The sequence below is a fragment of the Anneissia japonica genome, unplaced genomic scaffold, assembly GCF_011630105.1.
Source record: "Anneissia japonica isolate Jap-2015-1 unplaced genomic scaffold, ASM1163010v1 scaffold128_len593404_cov183, whole genome shotgun sequence".
NCBI lineage: Eukaryota > Metazoa > Echinodermata > Crinoidea > Comatulida > Comatulidae > Anneissia > Anneissia japonica.
Window position 1 is genome coordinate 234,524 of NW_022713787.1, and position 21,155 is coordinate 255,678.

Genomic DNA, 21,155 nt, shown 5'->3' on the forward strand with positions numbered 1-21,155 from the left:
AAATGTTCTTGCCAAATTTTAATATAGTTATTTCAGAAAACATTGTTAACAAGGATAGACCAAAGATGTATCTATAGTACTGTAGTCTTAAAAATGAATTGTTGATTGAAGATATGTGTAATGGGCCTTCCCACTAAACCCCACCCTATGGATATTTTTTCTAAGATCCCACAAAAAGATAGTGTAAACATACACATGCATTGTGGGACACACGTTTGTTTGTAGGACAAGCGCGTAATCGTAGCGATTTTCTGATTAGTCAGTGAGTTCAGTTCGATTGATACTCCGTATTGAAAAGTATCAAGTTCTTATTCTTCTAAAACTCATTAATAATTCATTAAAATGAACTTCTTTAACCTTTGACTTCTGGTTGGATTGTGAGTTTAAATGAAATGTCATTTTTAAGGTTAGTTGCCATTCTTATTTTAAATTGACTTGTGCTCTCTACTCTTAACAATTTTTATAGTATTTTTGTGACTGTTGTGTAAAATTGTTGTTGATTTTCATTTTCAACTTGTTGAACAATTTGAAAGATACAAATCAAATTTAGGCATATAATATATTAAATTTACGTAACTGTAGGCGTTAGTTTAAAAAATACCTTTTTGCTAAAAATGTTTCCTTCTCTTTTTAATCATAAATATAGTAAAAGTCATACAATTTTATGACCCCCTAATCAACCATTCAGCTTTCCAAGCTTTGTGTCAAGCATTCCTCATAATGTACTCTGCTGGATGGCTTGTCCTATTTAATATAATAATGTTTGGTGTTGGAACCCAACTGAGGCCAATTTATATCAGTCAACAAGGTATTAGCGGAATCAGTGAGTGCGTGATATAATTTTTTTTTTTTTTTTGGAACTTTGGCATAGAAATGACATATTTTCCATTGTGTACTGTAAACAACGTATAGTTGAATGTAATTTCAAATATTTTGGTATTAATGAATACATAGACTTAGTATAAAATATGATTTTAAGATAATAGTTTTTTTTTTACTTTCTATTATGAAGATTAATGGAATGAATATTAATAATTGTGTATTTTATTTTAAATATTAAAAAATTTAGATGTGCTCGCATTCATCTTTTGTTTTTGTTTTGTGTTTGTTTTTCTTGTGTTCACCTGTATTATAAGTTTAATGGTTTTGAGGCTTGCAATGTTTTATGTATTGTACAGTAGTAGTTATATCTGGGAATTATAGGAAGATTTGTCAAGATTTAAGCTCAATTGATGAAAATGGTGGACTGGTAAAGGTAAATAAAGGTCCCATATTGATTGCAGAACATAGCGGAATGAGCTGTTAGCCCATTGTACTAAGCCTCAGCATTGTGAAGTATACAGTAGGTATAGAATTGGATTTATGCTAATTGGGTAACAAAGAATAAATACAAAAAAAAAAGATAGTGACTGGTGCCTAAAGCTAATTCCTAATTCTAATTGGATGTTATTGTATCATGGATTGGTTAGGATAATATCAAATTAAAAATAGGAATTACAGTAGTTTAAAAGTGGTGTAACAATAGCCACTGCTTACGAAAATTAAGGCTACTGACATTTTGGACATGTTGAAGCAGATGGATTTGAATTTGAAAAGGTCTGGAGATTTTTCAATGTCGATGATAAACTTGGGAGGTAGACCAATGGGAGGTTGCAAAGAGGTGAAGCGAGACATTCCTAATGCTAAGGATTTGTTTCAGAGATCAGGACAGATTTTACAGTCAAAGAGCATGGGAAAATATATATAAATTGTTAATTATTTGCCATCTTATATTTTTTCTTTTAGTAATGTAATTGCAGTTGGTAAGATTTGACAAAATTATTCTGGATACTAATTAGTGTATGTATATAATGAGTCAAATATTCAGTGAATAATTTCACTTTTTCTATGAACTTGTGTTTTGTGAAGTGAATGGGATTTTGGGTTTTTTCTCACAGCTTTGTGAATATAAATTTTCTTCTACTAAATTTACTGGGATAAAAAAGAAATATACAATTATTTCATAAAAATATTGAAAAATAATATTGGATTGATTGTCACTGACAAATATAATTTATTGTGCCTTAATACATTTGTTGTACAATATTTACCTATTGATAAATTTATATTTCTAACTTGAGATATATTTTACTTTTTACAAACACATTTCAACACATTGGTTCTTCTCAGAACTATTTACATGGTGTACCATGCACATTTATACTATTGTTTATCTGCCATGCAAACATTTAAACAATAAATAAATAAACTACTAATAATGGTTACATTCGGTGTTTGATTACATTCAACATCTTTGACTAGTAGTAATTTGAAAAAAAAATTAATGACTTCAAATAAAAATTCATTTCCGGCAGATGGGATTGTACTTAAGACTAGTTTCATGTTGATTGTTATTGAAATTGCACTGTGAAACACAGGCTGCAGTAACCAAAGTATGTGATAGTAGATTAAGCCAATTTATTGCATGGAGTCAAGTCTTTTTTATGATGCCCAGCTGGGAATAACAATCTGTTGAGAATGTACAGTAGACACTTTTTTACAGGCAAATTTCCTGACAGTTGTAAGGTTACCGTTTTCTCCAAGTTGAATTCCTTTCAATTTGCCAATAATTTGTTTCCCTTTGCGACAATTGACTTAGAATTGGGAAAAGGGTGAGTTGTACTTGTTGCCGATGGCAACAGTGTTGGTGAGTAATGATTCAATTGATATGATTGTTCGGTAATAAAGTGTGTATGCTACATCTTAATTATACCAATGGACTATATTTTGTCTTGTCAAAATATGGTAACAATCTATATAATTATGTGATCTTTATTTGGCCAAATTACAAAAGTACATGTTTTCTGTCAATTTTTTTTTTAAAGTAGAAGATGAGAACTTTCCTTACCCTCTATATTTTGTCCCAACACATACCCCCAAAATCATGAATAATGAAAATTTATAATACTTTTTGCTCTGAAAATTAAAATAGTGGGCCCTCCTTAATACTATAATAAATATGGGGAATTTTTTCCCCTTTAATTTAGTTGGTCTTATCACATGTTAAATGTATTATTTTTTAAATACCCATATTTATTAATAGTAGTTTTATAGAATCTATGTTTTAATGAATGTAATATAGATGTAATTTAAATTTTATTTATGAAATAATTTAGGCCTGTAGCTCTGTTTATTGCCACATAATTGCATTCTTCCGCTCATTTTGTCCATCTCTTTACTACTCAATAATTCATCATTTAGTTGTGGATATGTAGTCATTTGTTTTGAAAGTCTAATGCCATCGTTGATAGAAAAATACCGAAATGCAGGAAACATGTCAACGAAGAATAATCAGTGGTAAATTTGAGTCAAGTAAAACTAAGCCGTAATGCTTAGTAGAGATTTGATCTTCCAAATCATCCAAGACATTGCTGCTTTAGCTTATCTTCGGCAATTACGCTCTTTAGATTCAGTATGAATTCTTTTCAACTCAATAGAGGTTGCCATCTTTAACCTACATGGCAGTTGATTTTGATTCTTCTGTCCTTGTTTTCAACCTAAATAGGCAGTAGTAACATTTTGAAGGTTCATGTTTGTGGCTGGTGCATCGATTTTGGACATCCTGTGTTAGATCACATGAAGTTACCATTGCGATTTAATTGTGGGGGTGGAGACCTTAGTGGCTGGAGCTTGGAGCACACTGGTATTATAACTGCCACATACCTCTACATGAACAAATATAGAGTTTCATTAAAAACAACGCAGAATTGTAATTTAAGTCTATTGATCTAGGTACAGATAAAACTATTTTAGTAAGGTTTTATTTACTTTCATTATTATTTAGAATATTTTTATTTAAATTTCACATAGAATATAGTAGGACTTAATATTACTTCATTTTATGATATTACTACTATGGTATGATATGGTATTCAAAAAATGGTAAATTTAATTGGAACATATCTTATGTCCATCTTAGAACCAGTTTTGTTGTAGTAATACATGTATTATGGAATATCGTAATAAAATAATATATTTTTATATAAAGTAGGCTATATATAATTAATTGTTTGATTGAGCTAATTACAGATATTGACCCCTCAAAATTGACCAAAACAATAGTAAAAGTTGATTTTGAATTTTAACTTGGTTACTTTGAAGTACAGTAGAATAAAAATTGTCAACTTTAGCATAGAAATAGTAAATGTTTTCTTTTAATACTCAAAATTTGTTTGATATATTTTTTTGCAGTATAATAATTGGTTTTTATGGATTACCATGAGAGTTCAAACATTTGACATGATAAATGATTTTAAATCTCAACTTTCAACACTTTGACTTCAGCACTATGATTGTATATCATCTTTATTTAATAATCGTAATTGCAAAATTTACTCTGCCTACTGAAAGGTTTTAAGAAACTTAATTAACTTGTGAAACAGCATGAAATAAATTACACTATATAAATCATTAGTCCTGTGCATTAATGTACTATGAACTAATGCCACCCATAAATATAATGAAGCCTGCCCTTGGAAAAAAACACGAGTTTTGCATCCTAATTTTTTGGTTGGCCACCGGTTAGTAAAATACGCAACTCATAATTGAACATGCTGAACGAAAATTTGTGAACCAGAAAAACGATTACAGCAATATAATGTTGTTTAGTAGTTTCACTAATTTTTCATGCTGGTCAAAAATGTAGGCCTGTTGTTTGTTTGTTAATATTTATTTCTTTCAATTCCAATATGCAAAATATTTGGTAAGAACAAAACAGAGATACTACGGTAAATACACAAGTCTGAACTAAGAATTTCCAAAAGTACAATTTATGGTAATAAAGAAACCAACTACATTAAAAAAAAAAAAAAAAAAAAGAAACAACACCAGTAAAATTTTGACAAGACTTTTTTTTTTTTGCCAATTTCAGGATCAAAATGTTCTTATTTTGTTCTTATTTTATACACTTTTCAGAGATAGAAAATTGTTATTGTATAACATTACAGCAGTATATTATAGTACTGTATTATAATAATATACTGCTGTATATTATAGTACAGTATATTATTATAGTACTGTATTAGATATACATAGTCACACCTACTACACATAGTATAGGCATAAGACCAAAAGAATTTTACAGTATAACATTTTTAAACATCAACACTGTACATATAGTATGCGACTAGCCTAGCTTGATTTGTTGGTTATTCTATTTTTTTTTTTTTTTACAAAAAAATCTCATTTGACATTTTAACACAGCCTCAATTTATTATTTATGTTGTTATTTTTAATGCAATTCCAGCCTTAGCATTCTTATAAATTTTTTGATAGTTCAACTTGACACACATTATATGTTCTCTCATTCAATACCATACTGTATGTAACTATTAAATTGATTAATAGAAACTGGACAATAGAAAACTTTATACCCTCTAGTAATTGGAACTTCTTTGTTTCTTTGAGAATGACCATGAAGTGCAATCATAGCTTGTTTCTTTGATTGATCGGTCTTTTGTCTTGGTTTTCACTAATCTGACCAATGCTCATAGCGTCCACACAATCACGGACTAGGCAACATTTGTCGTGTGTTCTAATCAGAGCAAATACGGTGGTATCGGCGTCTCCATCCCATAAATCATTTTTCTATGTTTGGAGGAAGCATGTTGAGAAACTACAGTACTTGTCTGTTTTTAAGTAGATGCATAAATAACCTAGCAGTCATAACAGTCTGTATTGCTACAGTATTCGTCTTCATTTTAAAGAAATGGCGTGAGACTGGTTTCTTCATACTTCTAATAGCAACAGTTATATACATTATTTAGCTGGCCCACACAGAATATCATTAATTGGAATTAGTGAATAATAATTTTAGATTTTCTCTGAAATGATTTATTCATTCATTCAACACCTTATTTTGAAAAACAAAACATTTACATAAAAAAAAATACAGCTCTATAATATATTCTTTCTCACTGAAAGATATACTGCCAGTTACCACCAAATAAAAAGCAGTAAAAATTTAAAATAAAAAAAATGTTAATTGGCACATTTAATATCAACTTGAAGCCTTTTTACCCTATGATAATAACGATCAACGATAAAAAGCAATTGTTCATATAGATTAAATAAAAGAAATGAGAAGTTTTCACACTAGCATGATTCGATAATAATTTATTGTGTATACGATAAAAAAAATATTTTCACAAATCAAATCAAATGATGTCATAATCATGGGAAAACGATATAATCTTAGTAGTAAAAACGATTTGATTATTGTCGTCATAGTGAAAACAGGCCTTTAGTAATTTAGTCAGTTCAAGTAAATAAATTAAATTTGGTGGCAAAAATGTAAGGATATAATATGCAGACTATAGGAATGGTATCATTATTTTAAAAATCTGTTACTTGGCAAGCTATTTTTTTCAAGTTATAATTTTTTGTTGTTGTTGAAAGCTTGGGCCCATGCAAGTGGGTGTTTGACAAAATCCCACTTGGATTCTCAATTTATCCAAGTGGGATGAGGAAATCCTTGTGGAATAGGCCTATCCCTTGGAATCGCACTATTTTTTTCTTCTGGCTATATCTTGATCAGTATCATGCAAGTTGTTGTTTGACAAAAATCCCACTAGGATTCTCAATTTATCCAAGTGGGATGGGCATGTCCCAGTGGAAAAGACCTATCCTATTGGAATTGTATATCTTTAGGAAAACTCACAATATTGAAACTAAGAAATATGAGAACAAGTGAAAATTAGAATTACTGTATATTATTCTGAAATATTATAATTTTATTTTTTCAAATGGAAGTATCTGTATATGGATGATATATTACATGAGAATGATTCATAACTTTTGTTGTTATAAATCTCTGCTATTATCTAAGCATCCTGATGCAACACATCATAGAATTTAATTAGCATAAATCAATTGCATTTGACTTAATTTGGGAACATCATATAATTTGAAGATGGAAAGATCTCACCTGGGAAAATCAAAGGTAGCTAGTGGCTAGCTATGCTTGCTATCATAGCAACAGATGATAATAACTGTTGCAGAAATTAAAATGAATGTGATATATGAATCGTTCTTGGTATCTTGTTTATGATTTTTGACATATTGCAAGATATTTATAGCGGTTTGATGTTTGAAATGATTGAGCGTTGTTTTCCATGGACGTGACTCACCCCCAACCTATCCACGATCTCATAGATTCAGTTCTAATGCATTATAATGAAACACTAGACTGACAGAAGTTGTAAAATTATATCATTATTCTAATCCAAAGTGGGCAGTGTTTGGCTAGACTATGATTTCATTTTTTCTTAACATTTTAAAACCCTAATCTTATATCATTTTATTTATAACTTTATAAGTATAAATGCCAAGATTTTACTAAAGAGCTTTTTTTTAATTTGATACTTACTTACTTTTCTCACCAAATATTGTGTTATTCCATCAGTGTGAATGGTATCTGTCTGTAAATCTCCAAATCTTATATCATTTTTATTTTTAACTTTATAAGTATATAAATGCCAAGATTTTACTAAAGAGCTTTTTTTTAACTGTCTGATAATAGAACAGTTTTCTCACCAAATATTTTGTCTTGATTTTTAATTCTGTTAGTATGAATGGTATGCGTCTGCAAATCTCCTTTTCACTAGTCATAAAATCTCAATCACCATTTTCTTGGATAACATTGAGGTTCTCCGGTCTTTAGATGTGGTTTTCTATGTATGGAATTCAGAGAAAACAATGCCATAAAACGCTCTTTCTGATCCTGAACACGCTGCTTTTTGAATATTGGTCATTTTTGAAGGGTGATTTAATACCTTGGCCTAGAAGCAGAGCGCATGGATTCAGTTTTAGTATCAGAAGCCCATGGCCAGTAATTAGAGAGCACACTCTGCACATGGCCATAGGTTTACTGACAAGGCTGTTTCATTTACATCCTAAATTAAATTGAAAAATTTATTTGTCTATTTCACTTGAAATAGATTCCTCTGTGGTTTATAGTTAGTAGTTCCTCTTTTTGAATTGTCACCATTGCAATGTACTGTGTTTTCATTGTATGCCATAGTGACATGTACCTGTGAGGTCATTGTGGTCAGGTCAATGTGTGTGGGTACGTATGCATGTGTGTATGTGTTACTGAAAGCATTGCACATGGTTATTTTTCGACATGCTAATGATTACGTTGTTTTTACTTAAATGAGGCTGCGCATATGGTACAATCTTTTCTTCGAATCTCAAGATATATAGCCTAGGATATTTAAATTTCAATAAGCCTAAAAAGCATTTTAATACATTGCCAAAATGACATCAAAATTTGAAGTGATGCTAGAATCTAAATTGACACGTCATATCTGCCTCGGCTTTGAAGCTCACCTGTAGTATATGTGTACCTGAGATCTACCTTAAACTGACGTAAGCATCGAAGATGGACTGAATAGTAACCGTAGATACAAAAAGGATAATATTCGCAACAAATTACAGTTGTTATTGATTTTGTCTATATTTATTCAACGTGTTGATGACTCACCATTTTATTTGAGTTTTTTATCTGATTAGCAAACAAATATAATCTATGTTGATAATTTTGAATGAAGAAATAATAAAGCAACTATAATAAAGCAACTACCAACATTGATTTTGATTTGTATTATTTAGATCACTTAATATTATTGTATTATTCATGATAGTAAAAATTGGTTATGAGTATATTAGTTTTAATAAGTATTATAATTTATGATAATTAATATTGTCAAACTCCTAAATATAAACCCTAGAAAACTTTTGATAAAAAAAAAAAAAAATTCAACACTCTTGAAACCAATAGTGTTTATCTATTAAAAAGTCTGTTACGTATATAACCAGCCTATATAAGTAACATGGCATTAAATAATTATTTTAATTAAAAACGTGACAGAAAATGCACAAAATTTTGTTTTAGAAGATTGCAAATATCTGGTTTTGGATGATGTATTACAAGATGTGGTCATTGGTTAACTCTTCAAACCTTTGTAATCTTGCTTTGTGACAGTGTCGCCGATCTTTCTGCCCTTTTGGCGTCTGATTATTGTCCTAGTTGTACCAGCAGTTGTCACCATCGGTACTTTTCTCTATCACTTATGGTATCTGAAAAGTTTGTTTTTTTTTCGATGGAAAAGTCCGAATATGTATTTGCTGTTCATTGGCTACTTTCAGACTTGCGAGAAACGACACACATAGTCCAGATTGGTAGATTATGGTTTCGCTCTGGAATTTATGATTTTCATATGAAAACTTTTTTTTGAACTTTTCATCAGTATCTATGTTAAAAAACAGATGAAATTCTTTTAATAATAATGATGTTTTTTGGAAATTATTAATTGTGTACCATAGTAAACCAGTAAATCCCATTATAAGGGTTCTTGATCTGAAACCTTATATGTTAATTATACTTGAGACAGTCTTCATCCCATACTTACGTAGGCCTACTATCTACTTATCTTAGCATTTCGTTATGGTTTCCATATAGGTTTTTCTAAGTTATGTTTTTTCGCTAGTAAATTGCTTTCCTCTAGTACTATATTTTTTCTTGGTTATCAAAATACATTATGAATATATACAGTACCTGTATACATCTTAATTTTTATTTGTTATGGCACTACCCATCAAAATATTGCCCTAGGCATTATATCTCATGACAGCAAGGATTGAGCCAGCTATATATGAATTGTGATTACTTGGTCATTTCAAGTGAGTTCATATCAATCCTAAATATAAAAGTAAACATCCTGAGTGATTAACATGATTACTTATGTAATAATTTTGCTCCTGAATTAAGGTTTCTTAGCTGTATATGCCATAGATCTAATAAATATTATAGTCAGTCATGATGTCATCACTGTAACTCCAAGTGTTATTTTTCTGTCCCAAACCATGCACTAGTGTTTTGTACAATTTGCTTGACCTTATTTCGGTTTGTTTTATCATGGTTTTATGTAATAATTTTGCTCCTGAATTAAGATTTATTAGCAGTATCCCATAGCTCTAATAAATATTGCAGTCAATTGTGATGTCATCACTGTAACTCCCAATGTTATTTTCCTGTACCAAACCATGCACTAATTGCACTGTTTGCTTGACCTTATTTCAGTTTGTGGGCAAAAGGTATAATAATTTCTACTAGTATATGATACAGAACTATACTAATTGCTTATATGTAGGCATTTTTCTACTTCCTCTGCATTTCCTTTATAATTTCTACCATGTCTTATTAAATACAGTCCATATTGCATACCAAGTCAAAAGAGGGAAAGCCAAGGTTAAGAAAGTTGTAAATATAGTTTACAAACAAAAAACTATATTAAAAATTTCATAGCCATTTTTTTAAAATTCAACATGCAGAAATAGGCCAAAGCTATAAAAAGAGTTTGAAATGCTAACAGGGATCCTTCCTTATCTCATTAACAATCAATTTGAGAGTCTAGTTTGGAAAAGATGATAATGACTTTTCTTTTATCTTTATTAATCCAGTGGCCAAGAAAGCCGACTTAAATTGTTAATGTTACATACTCCACATCTATAAAAGGATTCTTGAATCTGTTATTGAATATATTGTTTAGAATTTTCTTTGTTTGACTTCCTGAAAAAATTAGCATTAGCAAGCTTGGTTTAGACTTCAAGAAACATTTTATTTCCTTTTTATTATGCTAACTGTGATTAATGCAAATGGAGGGATAACCTAGAAAATAGAAAGTCTTAAATCAAAATCTCCTTACCAAATTAGAAAAAAAAAAAACAAACAAAAAGAATACCTAGGTCTTGAAAATTACCTGTTTGCTTAACAGATGGCTAGAATTATTGTAGAAAAAAGACAATATCGAAAGAAAAAAAAAATCAAAATTTATTAAATTTTGAATGAAAAATTGAAATAAAAACTACTAATTCAAATATGTTTTTATATTTTTTTTGAATGAATTATAAATGAAATTCTTGAAATCATGCAACTATGCTGAATAGACCTCTCTGGTTGTGATTTTTGAGGTTGATCAGAAGAGAAGTAAAGTGCTATCCAGACTATGAAATTTGATTGGACAAAAACATGTGACATGCCTAAATATGATCATAATGACATCACTTCATGACCATATATAGGCACATCATGACTATATTTGGGCATACAACAGGCAAATTTGGTAGTGAGTGCTTAAGATCCATAACTCACTGTGTTATGATTGTGTATCTTCTTTCACATTGTCCTTCAGGGTAAAAGGTGTTATGGCCACTTAGGACTGATCAGATTATTGTTGGAGGTATCCACTTGAAGACTGACCACTAGTATATTGACATAATATATTGACCACTTGATTGGTCACTTCAAAATCATCTTGACTGGTAATAATCATTTAAGAAGTGATAAGTCATTTTTTTAATTATCCAATGATATTTAAATGATATTTAGTAAATTAATTTCTTTTTGTCTGATTTTGAATTCTGATGTCAATGATGTAATTTGCTAAAAAACTGTTATATTTTTATACACAGTAGTCATAATAGAAAAAAGAGAAGAAGAAAATATATTGGTAACAAGTTAAGTACAGTGAAAAAAATTAATGAAAACAGAAGTTAAAAAAAAAAATGAAAAAAACTAAACAGTGTAATTTATTGTACACACGCTGAGAAGAATTCTAACGAATACTGAACATATTTAGAAGAAAGTTATGATAAAAACTAGGAAGAACTGTATTATAGAAAACAATTTAGGAATAATTATTTAGGTGAAGTCTTCTTATCCTCACTCATCTGCGAGAATATTAACATGGTTTTCACTACATAATAGTTATATTTTGATTATATTTTTTCTGGGTTACTACATTATCATCATAATTAATATAGCAGTAGTATATATTGCAATTTCTTCTTATTAGAAGAGAATGAGTCATAACATTTAATGGAAATATTCAAGTGGAATGATATCTTGGATATACGGTAGTTGGTGTATCATACATTAAGGTGCATTAAATCTGCTTACGTCTTGCGTCCTTCTCCGTCTTAAAACGCAACTCGGTAAACATTACAACGATTATCATTGCTTTAACAAGCAATGAGCTATATTAGGACTTCACTTTTGCCGTCTTAACGATAACATCAAATTTAATAATTGCGATTTAAAAACTCTTTTGCACAGACTTTATCAGGAAGTAAGTATTCGTTAAAGCCGACCAGATCTGGATGTAATTATTTAAGAATATTTCTAGTAAATTGTTATTTATATCTTAGCATGAACATTATTGTCACTGTATGCAACAGATATTTATTCTATTCAAAACAACATTCTCTTTACTTACTTCTCACCTAATAAACTGTCTATGAACAAGCCATTCCGTCAGTCAAACTTATTATTAAATTGATTAGTAAATAGTAACCAGTTGAATCATTTGTATCTTAATTATCTAATAAGTTATAATAATTATTATACTGTATATATTTGCAAATTAATTTTTTTAAACTGGTTTTAATCTTGTTTAAACTGGTTTTTTTTTACTAGTCATGTTTTTTTTTTTTTTTTTTTTCCAATTCTTAGACAACTGGAATTGTAAGTAGAATAATTATAATTAATTATATTTTCTGATTAATAGTAATAATATTATGATATAATATTTATAATCAATATATTTTGCAATCTTGTATATACTATATTTTATTGGTCTTCCTCATTTTTTAATCAAATTTTATCGGTTGCAAATCATTTGTAGTTAAAGTTATATTTGTAATTGTTCTTTTCATTCATTTTCTAAGATTGATTGACTAGCTTGAGAGCCAAAGTTTATTTTAACTCTGGTCATTCTTTGCTATCTTGGATTTTGATTTGTATTGAAATTGTTTTATTGGCAAAATAAAGAATAATTCTTATGATTTTGTTATTGATGGTATAGTATTATGGATAAAATGTCATTTCAAAAAATGAAATTTATTTGTTCTCATGTCCAATGTAGAGTATTGTTAATTTATTATAAAAGCCAATGAATATTTAATCTTATGCTGCCATTATATAGGCCTATGTGTTTTTTAAACCAAAATCTATAAATATTAGTATAGAACTTATTTTTGTATCTTTTACATCATCACTTTCATTTCTCTGAAGAATCTTTTGAGTATAATCAGTGCTTACTTGGATTAATCACAATTTTCACGGTTTATCAGATTCGTAATTTATACACTTTTTGCTCATGTTCTGACTGACTAATTTGTTTAATCCATATTTTTAATACATGTCTTCATGTTTAAGGGTTATTATTTGTTTGTGAAAAAAAAAACATGAAGTAAGGACTACTTCTGAAATGCATTATTAATGACATTCAGATTTTTTTTAGTAGAAATTCTAAAAGGTGGATTGTGTTCTTAAATTTCAAATTTAATACTCCATGATCATGAAATATATTTCCTCATCTGACGAATTTTATGCAAAATTACAAAGCAGACTGTTATTAATTTGATCGTACCTAATTCATTTGAGAATTTAATTTGTTCCTGAATAACATCGTAACAAGTACCTACATCGTAAAAACATCTCGAAGTGAACTTCATAAATGTCACTTTGCTCAGATGTGTTTGGTTCACCGCGTTTTATGGTGATGAATCGCTTTACAAGCTCTAGAGTATGGAGATTTGCACCCCATAATGCATCGCATGCTCTTTATAGCTTTTGCCATTATTGTCAACTACATTATGTTTTTATTTGTTTTATTGTTTATTGGAATCTGGATAACCCAAGTGTGTGAACATCAATAATAGACATTACAGAGATGTTAGTAACAGTAACTGTAGATTTTTACTAAAAAAATCCATATTTTTACTTTGGTTTGAAAGGAAGTATAATCTTAGAATAATGTTTTCTTTCAAAATTAAATGGTGGTGAGCCTCTGATCTACTACCATATATTTTGTTTGTGTACAAGTGAAGTCGACCTCCAGTTTACTACTGTACTAAAAGATTATTTGTGTTGTTGGTGTTTAAGTGGACCCTTAAAGACCATACCCTATCTGTTCTGGTGCATTACCAATTTTAATGCTTTATTAATTACTTGATTAAATAGGCCTATTTAATTAAGTAGATAAATCATCAGGAATTTTGAAAATTTATTAACAATATATTTAATTTTTATGTTTAACCTTTATGAAAAATATCTTGTACAGTTTTCATACTGAACTAAATCATTGGTACTCGTATGTAGGCTTGGGCCTAGTTTTACCCTCGGCAAAGTAATTTGCACATGTTGCAGCATATACCTAGGGCCTAGAAAAACAGGCACATAAAATGTGTTACTGTATACCTACACTGTAAACATAATACAATACAAGCAAAGATTAGTCGATAATAAACATTTACTACTGTATCTCATGGATGGTTTCGTAAACTAGGCTCCATGAATTTGATATCAAAACTGACATTTGCTGGACAAAATGGGAAGAATTTGTAATTCTCTTCAAACCTTTTAAACAAAGAAAGGACTCACTCACAGGCTTTACAAATATATTAGTCAGGTGTAAATTCATTATTTATTCTCAGAATTAATGATGTTTCCCTAACAGGTTTTTTTCAGGAATTTCAGTATCTTGTTATATGTATAGTATAGAAACAGATGGCGCAAAATTTGTTTCTGTTGCAATTTGTTCTGGGTCTGTTCTCGATTTGTACTATAATTAATTAAATTCTATATTGTATAATGTAGGCCTAGGGGCAAATTTTAAGCCCTCGGTGCCTGGTCTAGAGAAGGCAAAGATAATGGATTGGACTTTAGTGCAAAATGGACCGAAGTTGTCAAATAAAATTTGATACTGTAGTTGGTAAAGGCCTTTAAAACATATTTCAACCAATATATTTACACACTACACACAGTGATAATATTCATGCAACTTACAAGTAATGCAATAATTCAGGTTATAGTCTTAACATACATACTGTAGCAATCAAAAATAATACTGTTGATTATCATGTAATCTACGTTTGATGAATACAGGCCACCATAACCTTTAGCCTGCTTTGGTCTCGGCGGTTAGGTAGATCTAGGCCTACTTGTATTTGAATGATAAACATTGGGGGTGATAAAAGGCTTGCATTGCTGCTGCACAACAATGTCCCTAACTCAGCTTAGCTTTTTTATTATTTATTCAATAAGTAAAGCAACAAAACTGGTGGATGACAAGTAGTGCCGTATTTTCTGAACTTTTCCACAGGTGAAATAATAAAATCGTACTAGAAGATCCTGTGGGAAAGATAAAAGCCCGCGTACATGTACTTAGCTGAGACAATTAAGTTGGTAACAACCCAATTAAAATCTGCTCAGAAGCTTTCTTTAAAGCCTTGTTATTTATTCAGTTGTAATGCATGCGCAGAATGGCTTATGCTAGCAATGATACCTGGCATTGTTTGTTTTTTTTTTATAGAATAAAAATGTATATAACGTAGTTAATTAATATTACTTGAAGGAAGATAAATGTAAATGTAAGATTATGAAAGTTAATTTAAATTTAATTTAATGCTTAACACATACTATAATAATGTTTATGAAACTGATAAGCCTGATGTCATGTTGGTATTGAATATAAATACTTTTGTATTGCACATTATAAATGCTATCTTATGTTAAGCGCTGATGATGAAAGAAATTATGTAAATGTGAGATTATGAAAGTTAATTGTAAATGTAATGTTAACCACATAATAATGGTTATGATGAGGCCTGATGGTATTGATAATTAATAATCATTTTTTTTCAAGAAATTAATCAGCAAGTTTTTAAATAGAAAATGGGTAACAGCTGGGCATATTGGTTTAGATTGAAAGTAAATATTGAATAATAGTATCTCAGTCTGCTAAGTAATTCAGTAGGCCTGTTTGTTGTAGTGATAATATTTAAACTGTATTTATACATATTTCTGTACGATTTAAGCTGGTGAGACAATTATGATGTAGTATATAGTATATAAAGTATTTAAATGAGAAATAAAGAAATTCAATTAAATTGACCTCAATCGTGTAAAACATAATAATCTTGATAATTATATATATAAATTTTAAGGAAAAAATAACAAAAATAAGTGATAAAACTGGTTATAAAAAAATATTGGTTGATGTACTTGGTTTAAAATACTGCAAGCATAAAGTACCCTGTATATCTTATGATAATGCTGTGAAACTTGAAGCCAACATTATTTTTAGTAAATCAACATTAGATAATTGAAAAACTTGTTCTCTTATCCTTGCAAAGGTTCCTTTTCCCTGAAGAATTCTTCCAATTTCTATAGAATGATTGACGTGCACTATAATACTAGTGAATTTAGATCAACTCAACGATACAGGTTATCAAATCATCTCCGTTATAATAGTTTTTTTGATTCAGAGATCCTTTTTTCATGTATTATTTCTACAGTGATCATGTTTCAGTAGTGGATAGGTTTTCTTTGGTCGTATTTTCTCTTAAAAACCTTATCATGTCCTCGGGTTGTTCTATTTCAGGGTCTCATTTCATTTCGATGAAAGCATTCATATTCGGTGTTTCATATCCTTTGATGATTTTATTTAGTAGAGAACCTTTTTGGCTTTCAAACTTGATGTTTTTCAAGTTATTGCTTGTTCAGGTATTCAACTTTCTTGTAACGTCATGTATTTCAACAATAAGATTCACTTTAACATCTAAAGCTTTTGAATAAAACAAAAGTATTGGAACACAAATACATACTATTGTTCGGTTCACAGGAACTTAAGTATGTCTATTATTCAGATTTCTCAAATTTTAATTTTTTTTTTTCTAAAGTGTAAGTGAATTTATCCTTTTGTTTTGTAAATGCCATGCTGCGGATGTTGAGAAAAATTAGTTCATTAAACCCTGATTGATGACTCCATTCAATGTATCATGTCGATGACCTTTTTAGAAAATGACTGGAATTAATTAATGCTTCTTATGGAAAGTGTGCAAATCGAAAGATGTTGGTACTATAGGTATGAAATTATTTGAACAGGTTAACATACAGAGAAAAGGGTAATATGGATTTATACTTTTTCAAGCATCCGTAATTTTTTTTTTTAAATTACTGGATCGTAAGTTAACATGTTGTAGTTATCGTCAGTTGGCTAAAACCATAATTTTTTTTATTTTATTCAAGATGCAATATAATTTATTATATAGTTTATTGCAAAACGAAAGTCTTGAAATGTACAATTCAGATAAAATGAGAAAAGACACATTAAATCATATCAGTAGTAAAACCTGTAGTGAAATCATTGTATCTTATTATTTAAGAATATTATACAAGGCCTATTAAAGTAATGTTCAACTTCAATAATTAAAATAAAAAAAAAAAAAAAAAAAAGCCAACATCCATGAAAACATACAAAATAATTATGCAGGTATTCATTAGGCATAGTAAGAAAATAGGATAAAATCTTTAACAAACCATTTTAAATTTATATGAACACATTACTACAAATTGAATGCATTAACCATTTAGTATGTAATCTATTTATAGTTCTATTCATCAAGAATTTTGTTATTTATTTGCATATAGAATATTACCTTCTTTTTAAAGTGTACTGGGAAACAAATATACTGTATGTTTTATATTACTGTACAGAATCAGTTTGTAACTTTTGACACATTGGTAGATAAATTGATATTATTATCATGGACACCACCAAAAAAATCATTTTCCCTTTATTATCATAATTATTATTTCAAAAACTATTAAGTATAACATTTTATCTAAATACTTTACTGTAAAATTCATGTTGTTTTAAAAAAAATCAAATTCTATATTGTTCCCTTTAATTTCAAAAGTGTTTAATTAGATATTCTGATAGCCTGTACACCATGATGAATTGTTTGCGTGGTAGCTGAGATGACGGCGCTGTAATTGGTTTAAAACTATTCCTTCAAAGTTCTCATTTTCAAAAGCGCATTCAAGATGTCTACCTATATCCTCATTACCTAATAACACATTTTCTCACCATGATTGAAAGAGCCATTAATATGTAATCGTATGATACATGCAAAGCCTCAAAGAGAGTGATTTTGAATGCGCAAATGTGTTTCTAATGCCAGCTGGTCAGTTAAAGATATACTCTGCCATGAACTGAAGAACTGAAAAATTCAATTTCATAATTTAGTATCTGACTTCTTTTTTCTTTATACCAAATTCTGTTCCAAAGAGAATGCACTTATTTGTAATGATACAAATGATGATTATTAAAGAATACCTGTAACAGTAAATTTATTTTTAAGATTTTTCCACCAATATAATATTTATTTATAATAAGCCTGTAAAATAATGTCATTTCATATTATAGTTACTTCATGTTTATATGTTGCTACCTTAATTTCATATTTATCACTTATGATTAAATGTTTTGAACTAAAAATAATAATAACAGTAGATGGATTTGTATAGTGCAGATAAGTGAGGTCTCTATGCGTTTAAATCTTGCATGAAATTATTTTTCTTTTTAAGAATTTGTGTGCAAGATCTTTCTGTCCTACTCTTTAGATTAATTTTAAAACTATGGGAAGTTTTTCTTTTCTATAAGTTAATTAGCTAACTTATAATTTTTTTACATCTGTTTTTTCTTGCAGGTGTTAATTGCGAGATAAATTACAACGAGGATAGGTGTGAAGATGAGCACTACATTTGTAAGAACGGCGGCAGCTGTGCCAACTTTCTTGAGGGTGGTTTTGAGTGCATATGCGAGGTTGGATTCGATGAGCCTTGGTGCGACATGCGGACTCGGAACTTCCCAGAACGAGCATTCCTTATGTTCTATGCTCTGACACAACGAATAAGGCTTAAAATTTCATTAAGGTTTGTCTGATTATTTTCGTTAATCATACATTCACGACATGGAACACTTCATGATTCTTATTTTAGTTTTGTGGTTTGTTTATAGATAAAGAACTTTTTTTCAGCAGATAAGAACATCTTGAGCCACAATCGCACTAGAATTTTTTGGTAAAAATCGCGAGACGCTGTTAGTTTTACCATATTTAGTCCAATGCGAACAGCCCAGAAAACTTTGAACTGATTGGATTGTGCCTAGTAAGCTGCCCAGGTTAGTTTTACCGAGCCGAAAGTCCAATATGAACACATGCCTCGGTTAAACTTCACGAGTCATTTGAGTGCTACTCTGTGGAGATATTACAGATTTGCGCCCTCAATAGTTAATTTTCATAGCTCGGTTAGTTTGACCATTTCTAGCAGTAAATCTAGCCTACTGAAAAAAGTGCAGACAGCAGTAGATTTACCCATCAGTATGTTACCAACGGTCTCGGTAAAATCATCCCCTTTTTTTAAGTCTGGTGCAATTGCGGCTTTCCATAGGATCCTGATTAAGATATAGGCCTCAATGAAAATTTTTCATTGTTTTTAAAAGACTTTTGATTGGAAAACATAAATTGGAATTAAATACTCAACTTAAAGCTGTCTGATTTTTATATAATTTTTTTTTCTGCTAATAACCAACATTATGGAAGCTACACAAATTTTGAAAGATATTTATCAATTTATAATGTCCTAAATTTCTCTCGCTCTCTCCATTTTACCTTCATCATCCATCACTCTCTCGATCTTTCTACTGACCCCTTTCCCACTCCTGTCTCATTGTCTCATAGAATACATTAATGATTCTAGTTTGGACATTTACTATACTACTCACCATCTTTTTAGGTGGAGTTTTCTCATTAAGTTTAATGCTACAGTATTTTCAAGTTGTATCCAAGGTTCCCCATTAACTTGTAATTTGACAGATACACTAGCCTAGACAAGTTCCATTTCGTATGTACTATATTAAACATCATAAATTTGGCATTTGCAGTAATGAAATTTAATTTGTGCTCTTCATGGACTGTTAGGTTTGCTAAAATTAGAAAGGCAATGTTTGAAATTATTGAACATTTTTTCTCCTTGAACCAGGTCAGAAAAAGGTTAGCTTTTCTAGTTGAATAAATTCATTACAAAAATAATAATAATAATAATAACACCTACAGTCCATTTTACATGTTGCATCTACTTTGTTTCCTATGTAAAAAATTTAAATAATTAAAATTTCCTATTTATTTATTTATTGAAAAGTATTTAAATATCTTCAAATTTTATTAGTACTTTGTACTTGTTGGTAAAATGGATATATTTTTTGTTGTTCTTTTATCATTTCATCTTAATGATATTGAATTAATTTTTTCCTAATTTTATTGACTATATCTAAATAAATGAATTTGATATTTGGGTCCTACAGTAGACAAATAATATTAACTCTTGTAATTGATTTGTTTGTACAAACATTAGCAAATTAATAAGGGTCGATGAATGGGGGTCAATGAACGGGGCCACCTGTTTGGAAGGAGATGAATGTAACCCACAGGGAAATGATGGGGTACAATCCCCTAGGACAATTTCTACAGAGTGTTAACATACAGTACCACCATGTTTTCTAGGCCTTGTTTTTTTTCCATCATAGCCTCTGTCTACGTAGTTATTTACCATTGTAGAGGCTTCCTCTGTGTAAACTTTATGTTTACACAGTGCTCCATAAATGCCTTGTGACCACATATTGACCAATAGCCGAAGTTTGCTGGGGGAACAATATTTGATATTTGGATAAGAAAGTCAAACATTAGGCCCAGTTACCGAGACTACCAATAAAAGAAAACCCTTGTGTCCTAAACGTTGTCTATAACCTTTGCCCTTCAATAGTTGTATTCCTATCATATGCAATTTCTCAGTCGTCATTATTCAATCATTGTCTGAACAGTAATTAATATAAATATTATATTTTATGACATCAATAAACTTGGAAGAGTTTATGTGTTAAAAAATCAGATTCATGCAAGTTCTGAGAATGTTTATTGAAAAAATTTTCATATTCAATTTATTTCTGCTTGTCGTGTTCTCTCTAAATTTAATTATCTGTAGTTTTAGCTTTCTTTAAATATTTTTTTCTTATACATTTTTTTAATCTGTTACTGAAAATTTTTTTCAATGTTAAATTCCAAAGTAATTCTTTATATAATGAACTTCAGAAATTGTCTGGATAGAAAATCTTTATTGTTAATATAATTTAAACTTGTCTGTAAAAATGTAAACTAGAGACTGTATTATCTGAATATTTGTGCAAATAATATTCAACATATTGATTTTTTAA

At 29.5% G+C, this 21,155-nt stretch overlaps 1 protein-coding gene across 6 annotated transcripts in view; it reads left to right on the forward strand.

The window, feature by feature from the left end:
- Positions 1-21,155, forward strand: part of LOC117108720 (cadherin EGF LAG seven-pass G-type receptor 2-like) — a 115,462-nt gene that overhangs the window by 28,424 nt on the left and 65,883 nt on the right. For all 6 annotated transcript variants that reach the window (XM_033250832.1, XM_033250839.1, XM_033250834.1 and 3 more), the window contains one exon: positions 18,595-18,820. In XM_033250832.1, the coding sequence (XP_033106723.1) occupies positions 18,595-18,820 (226 nt within the window). The remainder of the gene's footprint in view (positions 1-18,594; positions 18,821-21,155) is intronic.